Genomic DNA, 23,106 nt, shown 5'->3' on the forward strand with positions numbered 1-23,106 from the left:
GGGAGAGGGGGAAGGGCAGGCTGGACAGTGCCGCCTCATGGGCCCTGGCACCGAGGTCAGGATGGGGCTTGTTGGAGGTGTGTGTTCCTCTGCACCAGGCCCAGCTCACCCAAGAAGTGTCCTGGCTCTGCCACTCTGGTGTCCAGAGACCACCTGCATTAGGAGCCTCTGATTCTGTGCCAGGGATGTGGGTTCCCTGCTCCAGTGGAATTCCAAGTCTCCCACAAGGCCCAGGGCAGCCCCTCTGCCCCAGGCCGTTCCCTCTGGTTGCTCCACTCAGGAGGATCAGCAGGATCAGTATTGGGCATCTGTGACAGAGCAGGATTCAGGGGCTCAGGCCCAGGTCACACAACGAGTAAGTGAAGTCAGGGCATGGCCGGCCTGTGGGAGCTGCCTCAGCTCCTGGGCTCTGTGACATTTCAGACCTTATCAGGTCCTTGACCCTGGGGCTGATCCATCCAGCTCTCTCAGTCTCCCTGCCCTGCTTCCTCCCCTCTCTCTTCTCTGTCTCTTTTCCAGGTGGGTCCACATCTCCTTTCAGTAGCCCCATCACCTCTGACGAGGAGTATCTGAGCCCCCCAGAAGAGTTTCCGGAGCCTGGGGAGACCTGGCCCCGAACCCCAACCATGAAGCTCAGCCCCAGCCAGAACCGCCGTTCCTCCGACACTGGCTCCAAGGCCCCCCCAACCTTCAAGGTCAGAGCCCTGAGGCCAGCCCCTAGCCCCCAGGGTACCCCTGTTCCTTCACATGGCGCCTTGTTCTTGGGGCCACACCAGGCTCCAGCAAGGCCAGGAGTTTGGCCCAGTTAACCCTTCTTACCCAGAGCCAACCTCAGTCAGACTGGTGTGGCAGAGGCCTCTGTCCAGATGCCCCAGCCCCCAGGAGCCAATGCTGGGTCCTGACTGCCTCCCCTGACACTTTGGGGTCCCCCTTCAGGTCTCACTTATGGACCAGTCAGTAAGAGAAGGCCAAGACGTCACCATGAGCATCCGTGTGCAGGGGGAGCCCAAGCCGGTGGTTTCCTGGTGAGTAGCAGCCACTGACCGCCTCCTGCCAGCTTCCCCTGCTCCAGGCTTGGCCCGTGAGGCTTGGCCTTGGGTGGAGGGGAATGGACCCTTTGTGGACTTGCCCATGATCTGCCCAGGGCCTCATCCCAGGGATAGTGGTACCTCTGCCCCACACCTGCTGTTCAAGGCTCATTCCGGGCTTCCCTTTCTGGGGAGGGGTTTGGGGAACAAACCCAGAAATTGCTCACTTGGGATGAGCGGCCAGGAGTTGTCCACTCCTGGAGAAGCCTGCCCACCGCACCCCGTCGGATGACAACGGGGTGACTTTCGAGGCCTGCTCTGCACCCAGCCCTGTGCTAGGCCCAGGCACAACCATTTGTGTCCCAGCTGCCGGAACCCGGAGCTCACGGCGGGCCTCAGCTGCAGAGCTGCCGCCCAGGCCCGGGCTGGAGGACTCAGTTCGCTTAGCTTTTGATTGCTTTGGGTTCTATTTTTCATTTTTAATTGGTTGTCTAGTCCCCCTTTTTATCTTTGAAAGTTATTTCATAGCCCCTTTGGGAAGTGGGAAAACTATCTGTCCATGATAAATAAATAAAAGTAAGACGGGAGGAAATTGAAGAACTGTTCAGAGCCAAATGGCATGACACGGTATGGTCAGGTGCCAAGAAGGGAGAGATCCAGGTGGGCAGAGGTGGTCTGGACGTCCTGGGGGGTGGGATGGCCGAGCCAGGGTGAGAACTCAGCCCTGTAACCCAGGGGTGCCTGTGGTCAGTGGGACAGATCTGGAGAGTGGACGAGTGATGTGGCCGGGAGAGACCTGCTTGGCCCCGAGACTGAGTTCTTGCCTCTGACAGGCTGCGAAACCGCCAGCCCGTGCGCCCGGACCAGCGGCGCTTCGCGGAGGAGGCAGAGGGTGGGCTGTGCCGGCTGCGGATCCTGGCCGCCGAGCGGGGTGATGCCGGCTTCTATACTTGCAAAGCCGTCAATGAGTATGGCGCTCGGCAGTGCGAGGCCCGCCTGGAGGTCCGAGGTGAGTACTGCACACTCTCTGTGAATCCCCCACCCTGGCCCTGGCCTTGTCCCTCCCAACTGCCAACTTTCACACAACCTTGTTATAGGAGGCCAGAGCTGAAAGGGCCTTAGCGTTCCCCAAGTTTAACTGCTTATGTTGTAGTTGAGTAAACTGAGGCCCAGAGAGGGGAAATGACTTGCCCAAGGCCACACAGCAAATTGTTCAGTGCTCAGCTTACTACACAGTACTGCCTTCCCTGTGCTCAATCACATCGGCCCCTGATGCCAACCAGAGACCCTGCCTCCTGCCGCCGGCCATCCTCTCCCCACACTCCTCTAAGCCTTTGTCACTTTGCCCTTCCCAGGCCCCTCCCTCACACCCACCCCGCCTTGCCCCTTGCCCCCCTACCATCCCATTGCTGTGCAGAAGCTATTGTGGTTGAGGGTGGCAATGGGGAGAGTCTGATAGTTGGACCCGTTCGGAGGGGCCCCTGGGGTGACTTGGGCATGGAGCATCACAGGGACCCCAGGGAGGCCAGGGTGAGCAGAGTCATGAAATTTGGAGAGCCCTGGGCCCCCGGAACCAGGGTACAAGAGCAGGGGCCTTTCATGCAGCGGGGATGGCTGCCCCTAGCCAGGCTGCCTTTTGGCGGCTGGTGGTTTTCCTCCCAAGGACTGGCCATTGGCTTTGCCTTCCATCTCACCCTTCACTGTAGCAGTTCAGGGCATCGTCCCTCCCTTCCTGGCACAGGCCACCTCTGGGAGTTTCCCAGGATGCCCTCGGCCCCTGCAAGAGCCTGGACCCTAACAGTCATGGTCGCCTCTGCTGGGCCCCACCTCTCTGGTTCCCCTTCCTGTGCCTGCTGTTCCCGGGTTTCCCCCCTCCTTGGCCTCTGGATTCTTCAGCTCCCACAGCTCCTGCCCCGACCCCAGCCCCTATTCCCTGGCCGCTCCTTCCCCTCCAGGGTCTGGCTCTGCCTTGCTTCTCTGTGTTAACCCGTGTCTCGGTGCATCTCTCTCTTTGGGGTTCCTTCCTATACCCCAGGCTTTGGGGTATACCTGATACCTGTGAATGCCTCTCCCCTGGTTGCCCAGGGCCTCTGCCTGCCCGGGAACCCCGAGACCCGGCCTCTGGCTACCTGCCGGCCCCCTCACCCAGGGCTGATCTTGGGGGAGCTGAAAGTGACGGCCCTCCCCTGACAGCTTAGAGACAGCTCTCCACGCAGAGGGGCCCTAGCGAGGTCTGCGTGCATGTGCGTGTGCGTGTGTGTGCGTGCGTGTGCGTGCGTGTGCCGCACTAACCTGCCGCTTGCTGACTGAGGTTTTTGTCTGTACACAGGCGAGTGAGCTCAGGGGGCCGCCTGCGCTCCCCCCGCTGCCCTCCGAGCCGCGCCCCTGTCTCAGGCACCTCTCGGACCTCGCTGTGTCACTGCCTCCTGCCCACAGACCCTGCCGGCCCGCCGGCCCGGACCCTGTCCCAGCCTCCCCCCACCCGCCTCCCCATGCAGCGTCCTGGGAGCACCCACGGGCCCCTATGGACCCTCCCCTCCCAAGTGGACATAAGGCTGGGCAGGCCGGGAGCCCCCACAGGGACTGAGTGCAGGGAAGGGGTGGCCATGAGGGGTATCAAGACCCCCCAGTCTACCCCTGCAAGGGAACACCCAGCAAGTGCATGTGCTACCGCCGCCACAGGCCCCGTCTGTCTCTCTGTTTGTCTGTCTGTGTGTCTGTGACAGTCAGGAAAGGATGCCTCCGAGCTGGCATGGGGTGAGGCAGAGGGGGAGAGGACAGGGCATGGCATCTGCAGGGGGCTGTTGACAAGGAGCTCATGGGGGGGCGGGGCACTGACCATTCCAGAAATGGGTTTCAAATGGCACAACACTTTCTATTTCACAAGAGACCAAAAGCCAGAGGCCCCGGGCCCTGTGCTGATGAGGAGGCCTGGCCGAGTCCTGGCCCTGAGCAGGTTTAGGCCCACTGGGGGCTTGCTTGCTCACTGTCAGGGCCAAGGATGCTCTGAGGATAAGGAAGCTAGCCAGGCGTGGCACAGGATAGGGACCTGCTGTAGTGGGTGGGGGCGGGGGGGGCGAGATTCAGAAATACCTGTTTCTTAGGTCGAATAAAGTCCAGTTTGTACCCAGCTGGTGTGCTGTGTTTTTTTTGCCGCCGCCGTCTCTGCTTCTGCGTGGCCCTCTCAGTTTCCCCGCCCTGAATTCCCTCTCGCTTCCCCAGCGTCTGCCCTCCCCGGCCCAGCTGGGGTTGCCATCCTGGAGCCAGGCCCGGGAGCTCCTGGCTGTCCTGGCCGGCCGGGCGGGCGGGCTTTCCCTGTCTCCAAAGGAACAAAATGCATCTCTCTCTCTGTGTCTGTCTGTCTCTCTGTGTGTGCGTGTGTGTGTCTCCCTTACCCCATGTGTCTCTGCTCCGTGCGCGCCCCCTGTGGCCGCTTTCCCCCCAGCACACCCTGAAAGCCGGTCCCTGGCCGTGCTGGCCCCCCTGCAGGACGTGGACGTGGGGGCCGGGGAGATGGCGCTGTTTGAGTGCCTGGTGGCGGGTCCTGCCGACGTGGAGGTGGACTGGCTGTGCCGTGGTCGGCTGCTGCAGCCTGCGTTGCTCAAATGCAAGATGCATTTCGATGGCCGGAAATGCAAGCTGCTGCTCACGTCTGTGCATGAGGACGACAGTGGCGTCTACACCTGCAAGCTCAGCACAGCCAAAGGTAACTGCTCCCTCCGGCCCTAGGGCCAGAGAGGTGGGGCTGGAGGTGAAGGAGCTGGGTGCCGAGTAAGATGGGGCTCATCTCCTGGGGGAAGGCAGTGGGGTAGGAGATAGTGCAGCCACCCGCCTCAGTGAGGTCAGCCCTTGGGTAGCACCAGGCGCACAGGCTGCCACATACCAGCCACCTGACTTTGGACAAGTCACTTCATCTTGCTGAGCTTTCGACTGTTCATCTGCAAAAAGGGATGGTGCTGATCCCCACCTCATCTGGGGCTTGATGGCATTAACGAGACAATGTACATAAAGAACAAAGCACAGCGTCTGCCCAAGGGTGGCCCCTAATAAATGCCAGCCATTAGTTTTATTAATGACATCTCTGACCTGGTCCCTGTCCTCGTTTGAAGAGCAGAGATAATGCCTCACCAGACTGTGGTGACGAGCACCTAAGGTGACCCTGGAGGGGCTTTGTAAGCAGGAAAGGATCGTGTCAGCAAAAGGGCCTGTTATTTCCCCCAGAAGGTTCTTTGTTGCAGGGGGGGAGTGGGACACAGCAGCATTTGCTCTGGGTCTAGGTGGGTGGGAGGGAGTGTGTGCACGACCCAGGCGCAGAGGAGAAGTCCAAGGGGTGGGGGCCAGCGGGCTTGTCTTCTAGGCCCCCCTTTTAGAGCTGGAAGGGCAGGGTGAGGTGAGGAGGGGGGGCCTGCTGCCCACCCCCACTGACCCCCACCTTCCTGAGAAGGCCTGGTCTTTGGGTTCTGTCCACTGCCTCACTGTGGTGCCTGAGACCTTGCGGGATCTGCCAGCCTCCAGCTCCTGGCCCAGCTCCCCTTCCCTGCCCAGCATGAGGGCAGGACCCGTGGGTTGGGGTGCCTGGGGCTCCATGGCCTTCCCTGCCCCAGTGCTGACACCTCCCCCCAGATGAGCTGACCTGCAGCGCCAGGCTGACTGTGCAGCCCTCGCTGGCGCCCCTGTTCACACGACTGCTGGAGGACGTGGAGGTACTGGAGGGCCGTGCGGCCCGCTTTGACTGCAAGATCAGCGGCACCCCGCCCCCTTCCGTTACTTGGACTCATTTTGGTATGGCCTGGCACCCTGCAGATGTTGGGGGACCCCCCAGGGGCCAGAGGGCAGGGCCCCTGGCTGAGCCTGCTCTGCACTCCCGCCCCCTCCCCACCCAGGTCACCCCGTGGAGGAGAGCGAGAACGTGCGGCTGCGGCAGGACGGGGGCCTGCACTCGCTCCACATCGCCCGTGTGGGCAGCGAGGACGAGGGGCTCTATGAGGTCAGTGCCACCAATGCCCATGGCCAGGCCCACTGTTCGGCCCAGCTCTACGTGGAGGAGCCTCGGACGGCCGCCACTGGCCCCAGGTACCTCTTAGGGTCCCCTATGCCACCGGGCTGCCTCTGAGTCCCCCAGCCCTGTGATGGGAGGCGCGGCTCTGGGCCTCTGGGCAGCCGTGTGGTTCTTGCAGCTCGAAGCTGGAGAAGATGCCGTCCATCCCCGAGGAGCCGGAGCAGGGCGAGCTGGAGCGGCTGTCCATGCCTGACTTCCTGCGGCCGCTGCAGGACCTGGAGGTGGGGCTGGCCAAGGAGGCCATGCTGGAGTGCCAGGTGACCGGCCTGCCGTACCCCACCATCAGCTGGTTCCACAATGGCCACCGCATCCAAAGCAGCGATGACCGGCGCATGACACAGTGTACGTGTCCGGCAAGAGACCCTGGGGACTGTCCCCTCCAGGACCCTCTTTGCTTCCAGTACCCTCCCCCTCCTGCCGTGGGGCCTTCCTTTTCTAGCCTGGTCAGGGAGAGGGCACTGGGGGAAGGGAGCCCGGGGGGCTGGGATGTGCAGTCATTGCCTCCTTCCTCGAGCTGTGCAGGAACCATCGCCAAGTCACCACTCTGGGCCTTCTTGGCCCCATTGGCACTTCCTGGACAGACGGTACAGCTGCCACTGACCATGGGCAAGTTACAGAGCCCCTCTGTGCCTCAGTTTCCTCATCTGTAATAGGCTTGTTGTGAGAATTAAATCAGGTAATGCGTACAGAGCGCTTAGAGCAGGGCCTGGCAAATAGCAAGTGATTAATGAATGTTAAATATTATTATTATTGCTGTCACTGTTGTTGCCACCATCATCATCCTTGTCAATAAAGCAGTGCAGCTCAGGCCTTCCTGGAGAAATTTCAGTGAAAAGGGTCGTGTGAACAATGTCGGGCACCAAAAGAATGCTCCTGGGTCATTAAAGAGCAAAGAAGGAGCCAGGGGAAGAATACAGAGGGACGTCTTTGGGACCGTGTCCTCTCAGCCTGGGATCTTTCTCATGGGAGTGTCTCAGCTCCAGCCTTGACAGATCTGAGTCTCCTGTGAGAAGCTTTCCCACCCCGTCAGACAGTGCCACAGCATGACCTGTGACGGGCTCCTCTTATGGCTGCAGTGTGGCAAAACTGGCCTTTATTAAGCACTTCGTGAGTGCCAGCCCTGAGTGCTCAAGGCCTGGTGTGGGTCATCTCGCTGTCCTCACCATGGGCCTGTAAGGCTGGTACTATTATCCCTGTTTACAGATGGAGAAACTGAGGCTTACATAGGGACAGGGACTTGCCCAAAGGCAGCAAGGACCATCTGATCTGGCACCCACCTCCTACCCAGGATGCACCCGTCGCCCATGCCCCCCTCTCCCCTCCCCATCATGTCACTGCTGTGGCACTGACCCTCCCCTCAGCCCCCATCTCGGCTGTCTTTCCTCAGCCCACAGGCTTCTTGTCTCTTGATCTGCTTGAGGCCTGGGGTGAGTGTCTGTCTCAGAATCTGAGCTGGCGTCTCTGCTGTGTCTGATCTGGGGTCAGTGGCAGCCTGTGGCTTCTCTTCCGTTATAAATAGTGTCAGCAGAGATAAGTGAAGGGGCGACTGTTCCACGCGGAGATAACCTGTGAGAGAGGGATGGGTGTTTGGGATGGCCCTGACGTGGAGGAGGACAGCGCAGGCCTCTTCCCCCTCACGTCCCCGCCAGGGCCAGCCTCCTTATCATCGTTCAGGGAGCACAGCTTGGGGAAAGAGCTTCAGAGTCAGAGGGAACCCAGTTCAAGCCAGGGCTCCATCATTTATTAGCTGTGTGATTTTGGACAAGTCCGTTAATGTCTCTGACCTCGTTGGCAAAATGAGGATCCTTTTGCAGGGTTGTTGAAAGGATTATGGAAAAAAGATGCGTGTTGAGTAGCTGGCATAGGCTGGGCACAGAGCAGACAACTTTTATTGTGATTTATAATATAATGTCTTTGGCACCTACTGCAGGCAAGGTTCTGGGCCTGGCAGGACAAGTCAGTCCTATCTTTAAGGAGCTTTCAGGCTGATTCAGGAGCCATGGCGTGCGCCAGTGAAGAGAGAGGACCACCCAGGGCAGTGTGGGCCTGGTCCTGGAGGTCCTGAGGAGGGCTTCGGGGATTGGGGTGCAGGGGGCCCTGGGCCGGGGCGCCCGGCAGAGGAGGCTTCCCGGGCTGGCACTCGAACTGCATCTTGAAGGAGAAGATCTTAAATAAGAGAAGACTGTTCCAGAAGGCAGGAATTTTGTGAGCAAAGACCTGGAGTTGGAACTCCTGTGGCTTGTTCGGGGACCTCACGGCAGGTCAGGGTCAGAAGGTGGAGGAAGAGCAGGAGACGTGGCGGATGGGAGTTTGGGATGCTACCCCGTAGGCAGCAGGTGCCTTTAAGGTTTCCCAGTCTAGAGGTAACGCGCAGTGCCATGGGCGGGGTGTGGACCGCAGTAAAGCAGGGCTTTCACGGGCTCTGTGCTGGAGATGGGACTGGCAGTGGCCGTGGGGATGGAGGAAAGGGGGCTGAGCGAGGGGCCTTAGGAACAGAGACTTGCCAGGACTTTGACATGGAGGTGTGATCCCCCCAGAGGTGCTGAGGTGAAGGGCAGTCAGCAGGGTGGGAACCTGCAGAGGGTGACCACTGTGGGAGGAAGAGGAGAAGTCACTGGGCCTGAAGTGCTGGAGGTGTAGACTACCCCAGGGTTTGCTGCACTGTGGACTCACTTCTTGCTGTCTGCCCCACCCCTTCCCCCTCACCTCCTCCCTGCGGTGGGTGGGGGTGAAGGGCCAGGCCGGGGTGGCATGGGCCTGCCCCTCAAAGCATCCTCCTGGCTCAGGCCTCATGTCACTGTCTCTCCCCCTCAGACAGGGATGTCCATCGCCTGGTGTTCCCTGCGGTGGGACCTCAGCATGCCGGCGTCTACAAGAGTGTCATCGCCAACAAGCTGGGCAAAGCTGCCTGCTATGCCCACCTCTATGTCACAGGTGAGGCAGGCACCCTCCTGCCAGCCACATCCACAGCCCAGCCTCTGGCCTGCCCAGGGTGCTGGCTGAGCAAGGGGCCTCCGTACCAGGACCCTTCCCCTCAGTTCTCTGGGGAGCCATCTAGCCTTACCCCTGCCCCTGTGGCTGTGCCCCCAGCCCCCCACCCCGAGGCTTGCTGATCTTGCAGAGCCCTTGGGCCCAAAGGCTCAGCTGACTTCCAACCTGTGGCTTTCAGATGTGGTTCCAGGCCCCCCGGATGGTGCCCCACAGGTGGTGGCTGTGACTGGGAGGATGATCACACTCACATGGCACCCCCCCAGGAGTCTGGACATGGCCATTGGTGAGGCAGGGCCACACAGCGCTGTGGGGTGAAGATGGGGACATGAGCAGGGCAGGTTCGGGATGAGGCCCTGGCAACGGGCCAGGAGAGGAGACAGAGGGAGCCGCCGCCTTCCCGTCTCTTTCTCAGAGGGACTGGGTGCTTAGGACATGATCCTGGGAAACTCCTCTCCTTCCCTGCGTGTGGTCTCTTCCTGCTCTGTGCCTAAGTTTCCCTACCTCAGATAGTGGCAAGGAATTGGGACACAAGTCAAGGTTCCTCCATGCCTGTAACCAGACCCCATGCCTGGCACCTTATTGGCTCTGAGCCCGGCCAGGCCAGTGGTCTAGCCAAGGGCAGATGGGGGCCAGGCAGAAGCAACTGGAGAAACAGAGGCAGGTCCTCAGAGCAGACTTGTGATGGGCTCCTGGGTCCCGAGCCAGCCGAATGGGGGTGGGGGGCACCCCGTAATGCCCGCCTCTGGCCATTGCCTCCCCCCCAGACCCGGACGCCCTGACCTACACTGTGCAGCACCAGGTGCTCGGCTCAGACCAGTGGACAGCGTTGGCCACAGGCCTGCGGGAGCCTGGGTGGGCGGCCACAGGGCTGCGTAAGGGGGCCCAGCACATCTTCCGGGTCCTCAGCACCACCATCAAGAGCAGCAGCAAGCCCTCGCCCCCCTCCGAGCCGGTGCAGCTGCTGGAGCACGGTGAGCCTGGCTGCTCCTGTGGGGTGGGGGCAGGAGCTGCTGGGCCCCGGGGTGAAGGCTCAAGGGCTGGTCCGGACATCACAGCTGTGGTGGGAACAGTGTGGCCGGGTGTGACCTTGACCCGTCAGAGTGCTTCCTTCTCTCTCCTGAAAGCAGCATGCACAGTGGGCCAGGCTGAAGCTCTGCAGTCAGACCAGCTCGGGGTGTAGCCCCTCCTCTGCCGCCTCCTAGCTGTGTTCCTTAGACAAATTGCTAAACCTCTCTGCACCTCAGCTTCGTCATGTGTGAAAATGGAGCTCACATGGTGCTTGGGAGGGTTAAAGGAGCAGCGGGTGCTAAGGATCCGGCATCAAGCCCTCATAGAGTCTGGGCTCTCCTCCTCCCAGGCCCACCCCTGGATGAGGCACCTGCTGTGCTGGACAAGCCAGACATCGTGTATGTGGTGGAAGGCCAGCCTGCCAGTGTCACCGTCACCTTCAACCATGTGGAGGCCCAGGTCGTCTGGAGGAGGTGGGCTCCGGCCTTGCACGCCCTGCTTCCTGCATGTGGCAGTCCTGCTCCAGCCATCCCGGCCTGACCTCCCTGTGGCTAGATCCTGGGTGACCTCCCTGTCCTGTGTCCCCTAGCTGCCGAGGCGCCCTCCTGGAGGCACGGGCAGGTGTGTATGAGCTGAGCCAGCCCGATGACGACCAGTACTGCCTTCGGATCTGCCGGGTGAGCCGCCGGGACGTGGGGCCCCTCACCTGCACTGCTCGCAACCGCCACGGCACGCAGGCCTGCTCGGTCACACTGGAGCTGGCAGGTGGGTGACAGCGGGCCTGCTTCCCCTCTTCTCCCTCTGAGGCCCACAGCCCCCTCGTCACACCCTCAGGTGCACACACCCACCTGCCAGTCCTAACTCTTCGCTCTCAGGCGTCTCCATCTAATGGCTGTAATAATACCAGAAATGGCAATAATAACAGTAATAGTACTGACAAGATTTATGGAACACCTACAATGTGCCAGGCTCAGTGATGTCTCACCTCGTTTAATATTTACATCAGCCCTGTGAGACGGGGTTGGTTATCAGCCTCATTTTACAGATGGGGAAACTGAGGCTCAGAAAGTGTGCTAAGTAAGACCCAGGGTCGCACAACGTAAGTCGGAAGCGGGGATGCTAGTGCCCGACTCCACAGCCAGAGAGCGCTCTTAGCTCCTGCATTAAACACAGCGGGAAATAGCACCTGGAATATAACAAGCCTGGGGAGATCAGGGGACTTAAAGGAAAAAGCTCGAGTTAGTGGTCTTCTCACCAGCCCCCCAGTCCCAGGGTCCTGGCTGCCCTTCTGCACGAGCCTGTTTGACGGAGCCTCCAGCCTCTGCACAAGGGCCCTTTTTATCATTTCTCCTTTAAAGACGTAGGCTCTCAACCCGCAGCCCGCGCTCAGCAGTAATTGTCTTGTTTTCCGGTTTGTTAATTAACTGTAGACATATGTAGCTGCCACTCAGCTTCAGCTCAGCGTGAGTTAGACAGTGGTACCTGCTGAGGAGATACAGTGCCAACCAAATGCAAAGAAAGTGACATTTTAGATAGCAGAGGCCATCTGATCATGGGGTAAATGTGCATTTTCTGGCACTTTAAAAAAATTGTGGAAGTTCTCTTGAAGCCTTCTGATCCTTTGACCTTCATAGACGGACCCCCACCAGCAGACTAGGGACAGGTTCCTAGAGGGGGACAGGCATATTTAAGGTGGAAGAGAAGTGGCAGTAGCACGTGTGAGGAAGGTATGAGGGAGACCCCCAGCCCTGCTGTGGGTGGTGGATGGGGCGGGGCCACAGATCATCTGGGCCCCTAGTCTCCCTTCTCCTTATCTTCCTCCTTGTCCTGCTTCCCTGACCCCCACCCCCATCCTGGCACTTTCTACTCAGCCCCCACTTTGCTCCTTAAAGGTACCTCTGCAAGACTCATCTTCCTTCTCAGATATAGGAGGAGCCCCGAGGTTCGGGGAGACGCTGGCCACCGAGGGCCCTGCAGCCAGCCTGGCTGGGACAGTGACTAAAGGAGACTGTCCAGCCTGCCAGGTCTAGAGCAGGGCTACCTGCCTCCTACTGTGCCCCATACCCAGGGAGGTGGAGTGGCCCCTTTCCTCCACACCTGCCTCACTGTAGCATGGACCCCACTCCCAGAGGCCCTCCCCTTTTATCTGTCTAAAATCAAGCCATGTGCCTGTGATGGGTGGTGGTCCCTGCCCAGGGTCCCTGCTCTCCCCTCAGGATGCGATCACTCCTACTCCCCTTAAAGCCAAGATCCCCACACATGCTCAGGAGGGGTGCACCAGAAAGTCACAGGCTTCTCTGAAAAGCACATTGGAATATGTACTTAATTCTCTGGTGAGAATTAGAATCTGCTTTACCAAGAACTAACATGGCCCATATGTGTGGAGAACAAAATCACAGTAATACCGGGAAGAACTAAGCAGAGCATCGGGACCATTAGTGCATCTTGCCACCTCCCAGATGGTGGAAGTCCCCTTAAATAAGATTCAGAGAGAAAACTTCAAGATAGAGGCAATGCCATCCATGAACCTGACTCAGGGTCACAGACTGAGCGCCTACAGGGCCCAGGGCGGCGGGGCTGGAGCAGCCCGCAGTGGGGCTGCTCAAAGGGCGATCGCCCACAGGGGGCAGCGTTGAGCCACTCTGTGCCCACTGGCCATGCCGCGGGGGAAGCGGCTCAGGGTGGGCAGCCCTGATTTTCCAAGAGAGGCAGGAAATCCAGATTTCTTTTGCATGTGAGAATCTCCTAATTTCAAAGCTGGTAGATGAACACTGAGGGTCAAGCCGAGCCAGCCTGCACCCTGTGCTTGGGTTTTCTGAGATTTGGAGAACATCACGTATGGATTGACAGGGAGAGTGCTTGGTTCAGGCAAGGAACTCTGTGTTCCCAGGCGCCGAGTTTGAGAGCCCCAGTAGGCAGGGCGCTGGGGCTCTGGGAGGTGGGCGGGTCTGGTGTTCTGCCTGAGCCAGTTCCTGAGGGAGTGCTTGGAGAGGGGCCAAGGAGGCAGGCCCTTGTGACCCCAGTGTTCTGTCCCCACTCCCACCCCTTGTGTTTCAGAGGCCCCTCGGTTTGAGTCCATCATGGAAGACGTGGAGGTGGGGGCTGGGGAGACTGCGCGCTTCGCAGTGGTGGTTGAGGGGAAACCGCTGCCGGACATCATGTGGTTCAAGGTCAGAGGATGATGAAGGCCTCAGCAGAGTCCTGGCCAGGAGCTTGGGGAGAGGGGAGGAGGGATTTCCTAGGGGCGTGGGAGGGGTCCTGCAGCCTTAGGAGGAGGCGGGCCTGGGCAGAGAAGAGCAAAGGTATTGTCAGAGGTGTGGTTAGGAGAAGGAAGGGGGACCCAGGGGTGCTGGGTAACTCTGGTGTGGGGCTGAGGAACCAGGGGACTAATTGGGGTGCAGGGCTATTACGGGGAGATAAGGGTGGAGCTGATTCTGGGTCCTGGGATGAGCAAGGCCCCTGGGGCAGGGATGATGCTGGGCCCCGAGGTAGGGAGGTCCCTGGCTCTCAGGTAGGGATGAGCCTGGGTCTCTGGCCTGGGGGTCCAGCTGGGTCCCAGGTGGAGGGGGAAGCCAGGCCCCAGGCTGGAGGTGACGGCCAGCTCTGCAGGACGAGGTGCTGCTGACCGAGAGCAGCCACGCGAGCTTTGTGTACGAGGAGAACGAGTGCTCCCTGGTGGTGCTCAGCACCGGGGCCCAGGATGGAGGCGTCTACACCTGCACCGCCCGGAACTTGGCTGGTGAAGTCTCCTGCAAAGCAGAGTTGGCTGTGCGTTCAGGTGGGCTGGAGTTCAAGGGGAGAAGGGCTCAGCGCTCACCCCCAGGAATCTGACCTGAGTCCCTGACCAGGAACCGCTCACCCAGCCCTTTACTCCTTGACCACAGCGTCTGCCAGCCCCTGCTCCCCGCCTCGGACCCCCAGCATTCTTGCTTCTCTTCCCTCTCCTCTTCCTTCTGCCTGCCTGTACCAGTCTCTGCCCTCATTCCTCTCTTGCCCTCCCCACCTAACACCAGGCATCTCTTCCCCAGCTCAGGCAGCTATGGAGGTGGAAGGGGTCGGGGAAGATGAGGACCAGAGAGGAAGGAGACTCAGCGACTTCTATGACATCCAGCAGGAGATCGGCAGGTGTGGGGCCAGGAGGGGGTGCCGTGTCTGGGGGCCCCCCCGAGAGGCTGGCTCTGAGGCCAGGAGGAAGTGGAGGGCTGGGGCCGCAGCGACGCCTGGGCCCCATCCTCTCCCCGTGTCATCACTCAGGGGCGCCTTCTCCTACCTGCGCCGCGTGGTGGAGCGCAGCTCCGGCCTGGAGTTTGCGGCCAAGTTCATCCCCAGCCAGGCCAAGCCCAAGGCATCGGCGTGGCGGGAGGCCCGGCTGCTGGCCCGGCTCCAGCATGACTGCGTCCTCTACTTCCATGAGGCCTTCGAGAGGCGCCGGGGGCTGGTCATTGTCACTGAGCTGTATCCTGGGACAGGCTGGGCAGGTGGGGGACCCATGGCCTGAATGATGGTCCTTGTCGTAGCCAATAAGCAACATGTTTTACACCTTACCAAGTAGTCCCGTTGACAGCTGGGACGGTCTGATACCTTTACAGAATGTTCCCATTGGCAATTGGGAGTTCTGAAGACATCTTATAAATACTCACAGAGTGGAGTCTGGAGACTCCTGCAAAAACCAACATTTTCAGCCCTTTTTTTTTTTTTATTTTAAACTTACATAGCACTTACTATGTGCCTGGCAGTGTTCTAAGAGTTTTACAAATATTAACCTATTTAATCCTCATGTATACATATCTCACGGAATTTTTTTATCCCCATTTTATGGGTGGTGAAACTGAGGTACAGAGAGGTTAAGTAACTCACTTGAGGTGACACAGCTAACAAAGGGCGTGTGATTTTTGTCATGAAATGCAGCACAGTGTTTCTGAACATTTGAAGTGACCCCGTTTCAGATGAGCACCAATCCCTGGCTTTACTGGGAGGCTGTTTGCACAAAGAATGGGTTTTATCCTTTCACGAGAGCTGTGGTTAAGCAGGCACACTGTGATAGGGTGCAGGGTCATCTGCTTGCCACTCCCACTAACAGGGTGACCATGTCCTTCACACCGGCCCCCCAGTCTGCACTGTTAGAACCGAAACTGCAGCAAAATGACCAATTATTTACATGTCCTGGACCTTCTGGGTCATCCTCAAATAGAGTCAAGAAGTTCCATCCACAGTGAGTAAAGTTCTGCTCTAAGTTGATCCTTGTAAATACCTCACAGGGTTGGCGAGGAGATTTCATCCCCATTTTACACCTGAGGAAAGCTGGGCTCAGAGAGGTTAGGTGATCTACCAAAGATGCCACAGCAAGTGAGAGTTCAGGCAGGGTTGTCCCATCCGTGCCCCCAGATGACAGGGGGAAGGAGGAAGACACAGTCGCTAGCTGGTATCAGATGAGCTCTAAGGGGAAGGAGAGCCTGTGCTTAGCCGGGATCTGACGTGGGCTCCGGGGGTGGAGGGCAGTGCTCAGGGAGGTCTGGCGGTTGGCACTGGTCACTGTTCTCCTTGATCCGGGACACAGATGCACAGAGGAGCTGCTGGAGCGAATGGCCAGGAAACCCACCGTGTGTGAGTCTGAGGTGAGGGCAGGGGGTGGTCGGGGTCAGGCTGGGCACTAGCATCCACCCACCTGAGTGGTGAGAACGGACGGGTGGGTCTGGGGCATGCCCTCTGGGCCCATGAATAAGCCAGGGCGGTGCTGGAGAGCACTGTTAGGCAGGTAGCAGAGCCCCCCTCCCCCAACAGACCAGACCCCTGCCCTGGGACTTGCACTGTCCTCTGTAAATCTCAGCATACCCACCCTGGCCCCTAACCCTATTGTTTCCCAGTCTTTCCCATATAAACATTCCTCAGACATTTCTCCCAGAATGAGCCCCACCTAGACTCTATTCAGTCTCACTGCTGTCCTGCCATGTAAGGCTGTACAAGTTGTGCACTGCACAGTTCTTTTTCTTATAATGTAAATGGTTCCCTCCTATAATTTTTGCTCTGCCTAACCTGTGCAGCTGTACATGGAAACCCTGGATCTCAGCAACCCCAAACCTATCTTTGAACCCCCTCCATCAGCCATCTGAAGGCCACTTTCAAGGCATAGCCTGACCTCTTCCCACAGCCCTGGTGGTGATCAAACATAATACCCCACCCTTCCCCCATGGACTCTGGGCCTCCTGTTTCCCCAGATCCGGACCTACATGCGGCAGGTGCTGGAGGGAATATGTTACCTGCACCAGAACCACGTGCTGCACCTGGATGTCAAGGTGAGGTGCAGGTGGGGGCTGGGGAGCAGGCAGCCCCTGGGGGAGCCAGGCAGTGGGGTGTCCTCCCCTCTTCGCTCAGCTCCCACGCCTCGCCTGTCCTGCAGCCCGAGAACCTGCTGGTATGGGATGGCGCAGAGGGAGAAGAGCAGGTGAGGATCTGTGACTTTGGGAACGCCCAGGAGCTGACTCTGGGGGAGCCCCAGTACTGCCAATACGGCACACCCGAGTTCGTGGCGCCCGAGATTGTCAACCAGACCCCTGTGTCCGGCGTCACTGACATCTGGTAATGTTGGCATCCTAGGCCGCTGGGGTGGGCCAGGCAGCTTCCATCAGTGCCATGCCGGGGACTTGCTCCCTGGCAGAGAGGAGCTTTCCTGAGCCAGGTTCCTGCTCTGACAGTTGGCTGGTGGCATGGCGCATGGTGTCTTCTGCCCATGTTTCTACCTGCCCCTCATCCATCAGAGCTGACCCAGTCACTCAAGGCCTCAGCCCTCGCAGGCCTTGGCTCCTTGGCCCCCTGGGTGCTGGGTCTCCTGCTCTGCAGCCACCTTGCCTCCCCCCAGTGAGGCAGGAATGGTCCCTTGGTTTCCTGGGCTGGCCCTGCTGTGACCCTTGACTCCTCCAGGGATGTCCAGCCCTCTGGATTGACAGTCCTCCATGAGGGAGGCACCCCTGAGCCCATTGTCCATGGCAGTGTGCACGGGGAGCACCTTCTCTCTAGATGAGCAGTAGAAGAGGACTACCCACTTCCGGTGGGAACTGGGCGGTCCTCTGACCCATCCACTCTCCTTCCCCCACAGGCCTGTGGGTGTCGTCGCCTTCCTCTGGTAAGGACCCCTCTGCACGGGAACCCCAGTCTCCTCTGGTCTCCTAGCAGGCCCACGCCTAACACTGCAGCCCACCCCTTCTCTTCCACACCCTGCTCCTTCCTGCACGGCGAGGGGCCTCGTGTGTGTGCAGGTGGATGCACCAGTCTGCGTGTCTCAGCCCTGTCCCCCACCATGTTCTTCCATAAGGGGCGGGCACACTGGGGGGCTGGGCAGAGAGGGACCAGTGCAGGCTCCCTGCCATTTGGGCAAGGCACAAGGTCTGAGTGTGCAGAACAGGACCTAGAGGGCGAGGCTCGGGCTCGGGTAGGGCGTCTCCCCTTGGCACAGACTCCTCACCTCAGGGACAGGCTGCACTGGAGGAGGGGCAGCACAAGTCTTCTGAAGCGTGGGCCCAGGGCGGGACCTGGTTGCCCAGGTCTCAAGGCAGTCTTGCCCCCTGTCTGTGTAGGGGTGAGGCAAGAGTCTGAAACACCACACCCTGCCCAGTTTCACAGCCTCTGCCTTCCCCGAAGCCCCGGGGCTTCCACCGGGTCCTGGCCCGTGTCCCCACGTGGTCTCTGCGGCAGCCCCGGGCTCCTGCCGGCCCCCTCATGCCAGCCCTCTCCACCCCTGCAGCCTGACAGGAATCTCCCCATTCGTTGGGGAGAATGACCGGACAACGCTGATGAACATCCGCAACTACAATGTGGCGTTCGAGGAGACCACGTTCCTGAGCCTCAGCCGCGAGGCCCGCGGCTTCCTCATCAAAGTGCTGGTGCGGGACCGCCTGTGAGTACGAGGCCCGGGGTGCCGCCACTGCAGAGTCCTCATGCCCCCTTCCTGCCCAAGCCTCTGCCCTAGACGTTCACTCCCCCAATTCCTGAGGACCCCGTTTTCCCAAACATCTATGGCCTGAAGGAATGCATGATAAATCCCTTCTTGACCCTCGTTCCCTTCCAGGAGGCCTACCGCAGAGGAGACCCTGGAACATCCTTGGTTCAAAGTGAGTGTAATCCTGCAAAGTCGTGGTAGAAGAGGTGGAGGGAGAAAGAACGTTATTAACAGCTCCGTTTATTGAGGACCTACTGTGTGCCGTAACCATGATAGGCATTTCATATACATGCGGTCTATTAGCCTCACAACGGCTGGGCAAAGGAAGGTATTATTGCTCCCATTCTGTTGATGAGGACACTGAGGCTTAAGTTGGGCTATCATGGACTCCAAGGCACAGGTCTACCCCACCCGCCCCAGTCCTGGGGGTCCTCATCGGGGTTCTCCCAGGCTCTCGAGACCAGGCCTGGTCCCCCTCACTCCTGTGTGTCCACCTCTGTCCTGCACTGGTCCCACACACTGTGGTTGGTGGGTGGCCTGGCTGGCTTGGCCTCTTGGCTTTGAGCTCCACGTGGGCAGAGTTCTCACTCATTCATCTGCAGGGCACAGTGCCAGGTTAGGGGGAGAGAGCCGTGTCAGCAAATGACCCAGAAAGATCAACTGGATAAACCGTCCATTGAGTGATGTGCTGGTCAACTGAGGCTGAGGTCATTCTGGTATCTGTCTTTGGAGTATGAGCCTTGTGTGTCAGATCAGAAACGAGCTCTGGAAAGGACTGCCTGGGTGGGTGGCTGAGGAGAGCATCTGCCTTGGTCTGGCCCACCAGGGCTCCAGATGTCTGGGGCGCTGGCTCTACATGGAGACAGATGGTGAGCTGGGGAGCAGGGCCAGGCCAGGCGCCTAAGCACAGGCCTCCCCGGGCAGCCAGGATGCAGGACAGGGCCCTGAGCCCTGGTTCAGGCTCCGATGCTCACCCCGGGAGCCAGATTCTCTGCCTCTCCACTTGGTTCAGGGAAGTTGTCCCCACGTGGGCACCTGGGCTGTGGGAGTTATTGTGACAGATCCAAGGGGAAGGGGACCCGCAGGAGCCCAGATTTAATGCTGCTCGGTCCACTGTCCCCTCCTGTGGACTTTGTCTCTCCATTGCCAAACCTTGAGGGTCCAGGTCGATGGAGGACCCCCCCTCAGGCCCTCTTTCCCGGGTTTTCAGACACAGGCAAAGGGCGCCGAGGTGAGCACGGACCACCTGAAGCTGTTCCTCTCCCGGCGGAGGTGGCAGGTGAGCCGAGCTGGGCCCTGCCTCTGTGCCTCCCCCTCCTCCCTCTGCAGCCTTCTCCTCTAACCCTGCCTTTTTCTGTCATGTGCCCTCACCTCCTGCTCATCCGTCTTCATCCACTTTTGATTCTCTCAACTCCCAGCGTGCTTCCTGTCCCTGACCCTCTGCCTGCCTCAGGCCTTCTCTCCTGGGGCTGAGGAGGGACCCGAGGGCTCCCTCAGGTCTGACTCTAGTATCCTGTCTCCAGCGCTCACAGATCAGCTACAAGTGCCACCTGGTGCTGCGCCCCATCCCCGAGCTGCTGCGGGCACCCCCAGAGCGGGTGTGGGTGGCCGTGCCCAGAAGACCGCCCCCCAGTGGGGGGCTCTCATCGTCCTCCGACTCTGAAGAGGAGGAGCTGGAGGAGCTGCCCTCCGTGCCCCGGCCACTGCAGCCCGAGTTCTCGGGCTCCCGGGTGTCCCTCACTGACATTCCCACTGAGGAGGAGGCCCTGGGGGCCCCAGAGGCTGGGGCTGCCACCCCCATGGACTGGCAGGAGCAGGGAAGAGCCCCCTCTCAGGACCAGGAGGCCCCCAGCCCTCAGGCTTCCCCTTCCCCAGGCCAGGAGCCGCCGGCTGGGCTCAGCCCCCGGCGGGGGGAGCTCCGGAGGGGCAGCTCAGCTGAGAGCGCCCTGCCCCGGGCCGGGCCGAGGGAGCCGGGCCGGAGCCTGCATAAGGCAGCATCCGTGGAGCTGCCGCAGCGCCGGAGCCCCAGCCCGGGGGCCACCCGCCTGACCCGGGGAGGCCTGGGCGAGGGCGAGTATGCCCAGAGGCTGCAGGCCCTGCGCCAGCGGCTGCTGCGGGGGGGCCCTGAGGATGGCAAGGTTAGCGGCCTCAGGGGCCCCCTGCTAGAGAGCCTAGGGGGCCGTGCCCGGGACCCCCGGCTGGCGCGGGCCGCCTCCAGTGAGGCAGCACCCCACCACCAGCCCCCACCCGAGACCCGGGGCCTGCAGAAGAGCAGCAGCTTTTCCCAGGGGGAGGCGGAGCCCCGGGGCCGGCACCGCCGGGCTGGGGCACCCCTCGAGATCCCGGTGGCCCGGCTTGGGGCCCGCAGGCTACAGGAGTCTCCTTCCTTGTCTGCCCTCAGTGAGGCTCAGCAACCCAGCCCTGCTCGGCCCAGCGCCCCCAAACCCAGTGCCCCCAAGTCTTCAGAACTTCCTGCCACCACACCCAGTGATATTCCCCAGCCTTTGGCACCCCGGCCTGCCCAAGAGAAGCCCCCAGAGTCCATGCCAGAACCCGTCCCAGGCTCCAAGCCTGCACAACCCCCCGTGGCTCTGCAAACCCCAGCGCCCCCACTCACACCCTATGCACAGATCATGCAGTCACTCCAGCTGCCAGGCCACGTGCCAAGCCCCCCGCAGACCCTTGGAGCCCCTCCACTGGAGCCCAAGCCCCACCCGGCAGTGTTCGCCAGGGTGGCCTCCCCCGCTCCGGGAGGCCCCGAGAGGCGCGTTCCTTTGGCCGGGGCTCCCCCAGTGCTAGCCGAGAAAGCCCGGGTCCCCACAGTGCCCCGAAGGCCAGGTAGCAGTCTTAGCAGCAGCATCGAGAACCTGGAGTCGGAGGCCGTGTTCGAGGCCAAGTTCAAGCGCAGCCGTGAGTCGCCCCTGTCGCGGGGGCTGCGGCTGCTGAGCCGCTCGCGCTCGGAGGAGCGCGGCCCCTTCCGCGGGGCCCAGGAGGAGGACGGCATGTACCGGCCCAGCCCAGCGGGGACCCCGCTGGAGCTCGTGCGCCGGCCCGAGCGCTCCCGCTCCGTGCAGGACCTCAGGGCAGTCGGCGAGCCGGGCCTCGTGCGCCGCCTCTCACTGTCGCTGTCCCAGCGTCTGCGGCGGACCCCGCCGGCGCAGCGCCACCCGGCCTGGGAGGCCCGCGGCGGGGACGGGGAGAGCTCGGAGGGCGGCAGCTCGGCACGGGGCTCCCCGGTGCTGGCGGTGCGCAGGCGGCTCAGCTCCACGCTGGAGCGGCTCTCCAGCCGCTTGCAGCGCAGCGGCAGCAGCGAGGACTCGGGCGGCGCGTCGGGCCGCAGCACGCCGCTGTTCGGACGGCTGCGCAGGGCCACTTCCGAGGGCGAGAGTCTGCGGCGCCTTGACCTCCAGCACAACCAGCTGGCCGCCCAGGCCAGCGCCACCACGCCTTCCGCGGAGTCCCTGGGCTCCGAGGCCAGCGGCACGTCGGGCTCCTCCGGTGAGGAGGGGCAGAGTGGCGTGTGGATGTGTGAACAGTGTGGAGGGGTGGGGGGGCCCGGCTGGGATGACAGGTGCAGGGTGCTGAAGAGGGCGGGGTGCACTGGAGAGGCTCTGGGAGGAGGAGAGGGACTGAGACATCCACCAGGAAGAGGCTGGGAGATGCTGGAGGCCCTGAGGATGAACTTGGCAGAGCTGGAGCCACAGAAGGCTAAGGGCAGAGGCTGGCAGGGGAGCAGGCTGGGGTGGCGGCTGAGGGCTGCAGGGAAGTGGGAGCATCCTGGGACTGGCTGGGCACGTGCTCATGGGCCTGGGTCTTCCCAGCTCCTGGGGAAAGCCGAAGCCGGCTGCGCTGGGGCTTCTCTCGGCTGCGGAAGGACAAGGGGTCGCATCCAAGCCTCTCTGCCAGCATCCAGGAGGACCTGGGTCACCAGTACGTGCGCAGCGAGTCAGGTAATGGAGGCCTGCTGGGTGAGCAGCGCCTGCCCCACCCCAGAGGACAGTCCTAGCTGATAGGGAAATGACCTGCCTTCAGGAGCCCGGCAGTGGTGGGAGGGGCCCAGAGTCACAAACACAAGGACAGCAACATCAATAATAATAACCACAGCTGCCCTTAGTTAGCAATGCCAAGTGTCCTGTTAAGCACCACAAGCACTGCCTCACTCAGCCCTCCCACACTGTTTGGGGGCTACTTTTCTCATCCCCATTGCACAGGTAGGGATACTGAGGCTCAGCATGCAGCCGCTTGTCCAGGTCACAAAGCTGGTAGTAAGCAGAGCCGCCAGAGATGGGCTGTGTGCCTCTCTGCAGCCAGACCCCAGAAGGGGCTTCGGGATACCACGCTAATGCTTTTCTTTGGCTGGTCTCCTCCCTCGTGGGAAGGTCTCTGTCTCTGGGTGTCACTGTGAAGTAGCTGAGATAGGGCTCCCTGGCCCCCACAGCCCCCTCCAGATGTGTGTATGCTTGAACGTCCACTCAAAGACACCCTCTTCCAACCTAGAGGCCCACAATCTGGACTGTGTCCCCAGTTCTCCATTTCTCTACAGCCCTGAAGACCTGCCTGCCACACCCCGTCCCTCTGCCCTCACAGAAGGCACTTCTGGGCTCTTTGCTGGAGGGAAGGGAGCTCGGGTATATGCCCTGGTCTGTTTCTCAGCCCAGGCGTCCTGGGGCTGCAGGGAGGGGACCCACCTGGGGTCGCCCTGGTCCCCCACCTGAAAAGGGGGCATTACTCAAGGACTTCAGGAAAAGGCTTCAGGAGGCCAGGCTTCCGGGACCAGCATGCAGGAAAGGAGCGGGTCCACCAGGCCAGCCTGCGTACCGGATCTTTATCAGTCACCCATTCTCTTCTGCCCGTTTCCTGATAAAACTCCTCAACCATGCCTCAGCTAGGCTTGAGGTGACTGTGTCTGGCTTTGGCCAGGGGAGTTGGGGCATCTTTCTTGAGGCAGTGGGGGCGGGAGTGAGTGAAGAGGATGGATTGAGGCCAGCTGGTGGGGGCAGGGGTGGAGAAGGAGGGGGAAAGAGAGAGAGAAGTCAGCACAGAGGCCTGGGGACAGCTGATCCCTTCCCACCTGGGGCCTCCCTCCC

At 60.8% G+C, this 23,106-nt stretch overlaps 1 protein-coding gene across 14 annotated transcripts in view; it reads left to right on the forward strand.

The window, feature by feature from the left end:
* The window catches only part of SPEG (striated muscle enriched protein kinase), a 54,614-nt gene that overhangs the window by 24,631 nt on the left and 6,877 nt on the right, over nucleotides 1–23,106 (forward strand). For 7 of the 14 annotated variants that reach the window (XM_070619921.1, XM_070619918.1, XM_070619919.1 and 4 more), the window contains 25 exons: nucleotides 520–695; nucleotides 937–1,025; nucleotides 1,862–2,037; nucleotides 4,474–4,734; nucleotides 5,652–5,810; nucleotides 5,912–6,101; nucleotides 6,206–6,429; nucleotides 8,902–9,021; nucleotides 9,257–9,361; nucleotides 9,843–10,049; nucleotides 10,436–10,559; nucleotides 10,676–10,851; nucleotides 13,144–13,256; nucleotides 13,696–13,864; nucleotides 14,115–14,211; nucleotides 14,341–14,541; nucleotides 15,644–15,701; nucleotides 16,302–16,379; nucleotides 16,484–16,662; nucleotides 17,180–17,206; nucleotides 17,825–17,977; nucleotides 18,149–18,191; nucleotides 19,230–19,298; nucleotides 19,543–21,517; nucleotides 21,841–21,969. In XM_070619921.1, coding sequence (XP_070476022.1) covers nucleotides 520–695; nucleotides 937–1,025; nucleotides 1,862–2,037; nucleotides 4,474–4,734; nucleotides 5,652–5,810; nucleotides 5,912–6,101; nucleotides 6,206–6,429; nucleotides 8,902–9,021; nucleotides 9,257–9,361; nucleotides 9,843–10,049; nucleotides 10,436–10,559; nucleotides 10,676–10,851; nucleotides 13,144–13,256; nucleotides 13,696–13,864; nucleotides 14,115–14,211; nucleotides 14,341–14,541; nucleotides 15,644–15,701; nucleotides 16,302–16,379; nucleotides 16,484–16,662; nucleotides 17,180–17,206; nucleotides 17,825–17,977; nucleotides 18,149–18,191; nucleotides 19,230–19,298; nucleotides 19,543–21,517; nucleotides 21,841–21,969 — 5,298 coding nt within the window. Of the gene's footprint in view, nucleotides 1–519; nucleotides 696–936; nucleotides 1,026–1,861; nucleotides 2,038–3,357; nucleotides 4,159–4,473; nucleotides 4,735–5,651; nucleotides 5,811–5,911; nucleotides 6,102–6,205; nucleotides 6,430–8,901; nucleotides 9,022–9,256; nucleotides 9,362–9,842; nucleotides 10,050–10,435; nucleotides 10,560–10,675; nucleotides 10,852–13,143; nucleotides 13,257–13,695; nucleotides 13,865–14,114; nucleotides 14,212–14,340; nucleotides 14,565–14,994; nucleotides 15,597–15,643; nucleotides 15,702–16,301; nucleotides 16,380–16,483; nucleotides 16,663–17,179; nucleotides 17,207–17,824; nucleotides 17,978–18,148; nucleotides 18,192–19,229; nucleotides 19,299–19,542; nucleotides 21,518–21,840; nucleotides 21,970–23,106 lie in introns of those variants that run through there. The other 7 variants (XM_070619929.1, XM_070619930.1, XM_070619931.1 and 4 more) reach the window with 5 other exon arrangements.

The sequence above is a fragment of the Equus przewalskii genome, chromosome 5 (assembly GCF_037783145.1).
Source record: "Equus przewalskii isolate Varuska chromosome 5, EquPr2, whole genome shotgun sequence".
In the NCBI taxonomy this organism is placed as follows: Eukaryota; Metazoa; Chordata; class Mammalia; order Perissodactyla; family Equidae; genus Equus; species Equus przewalskii.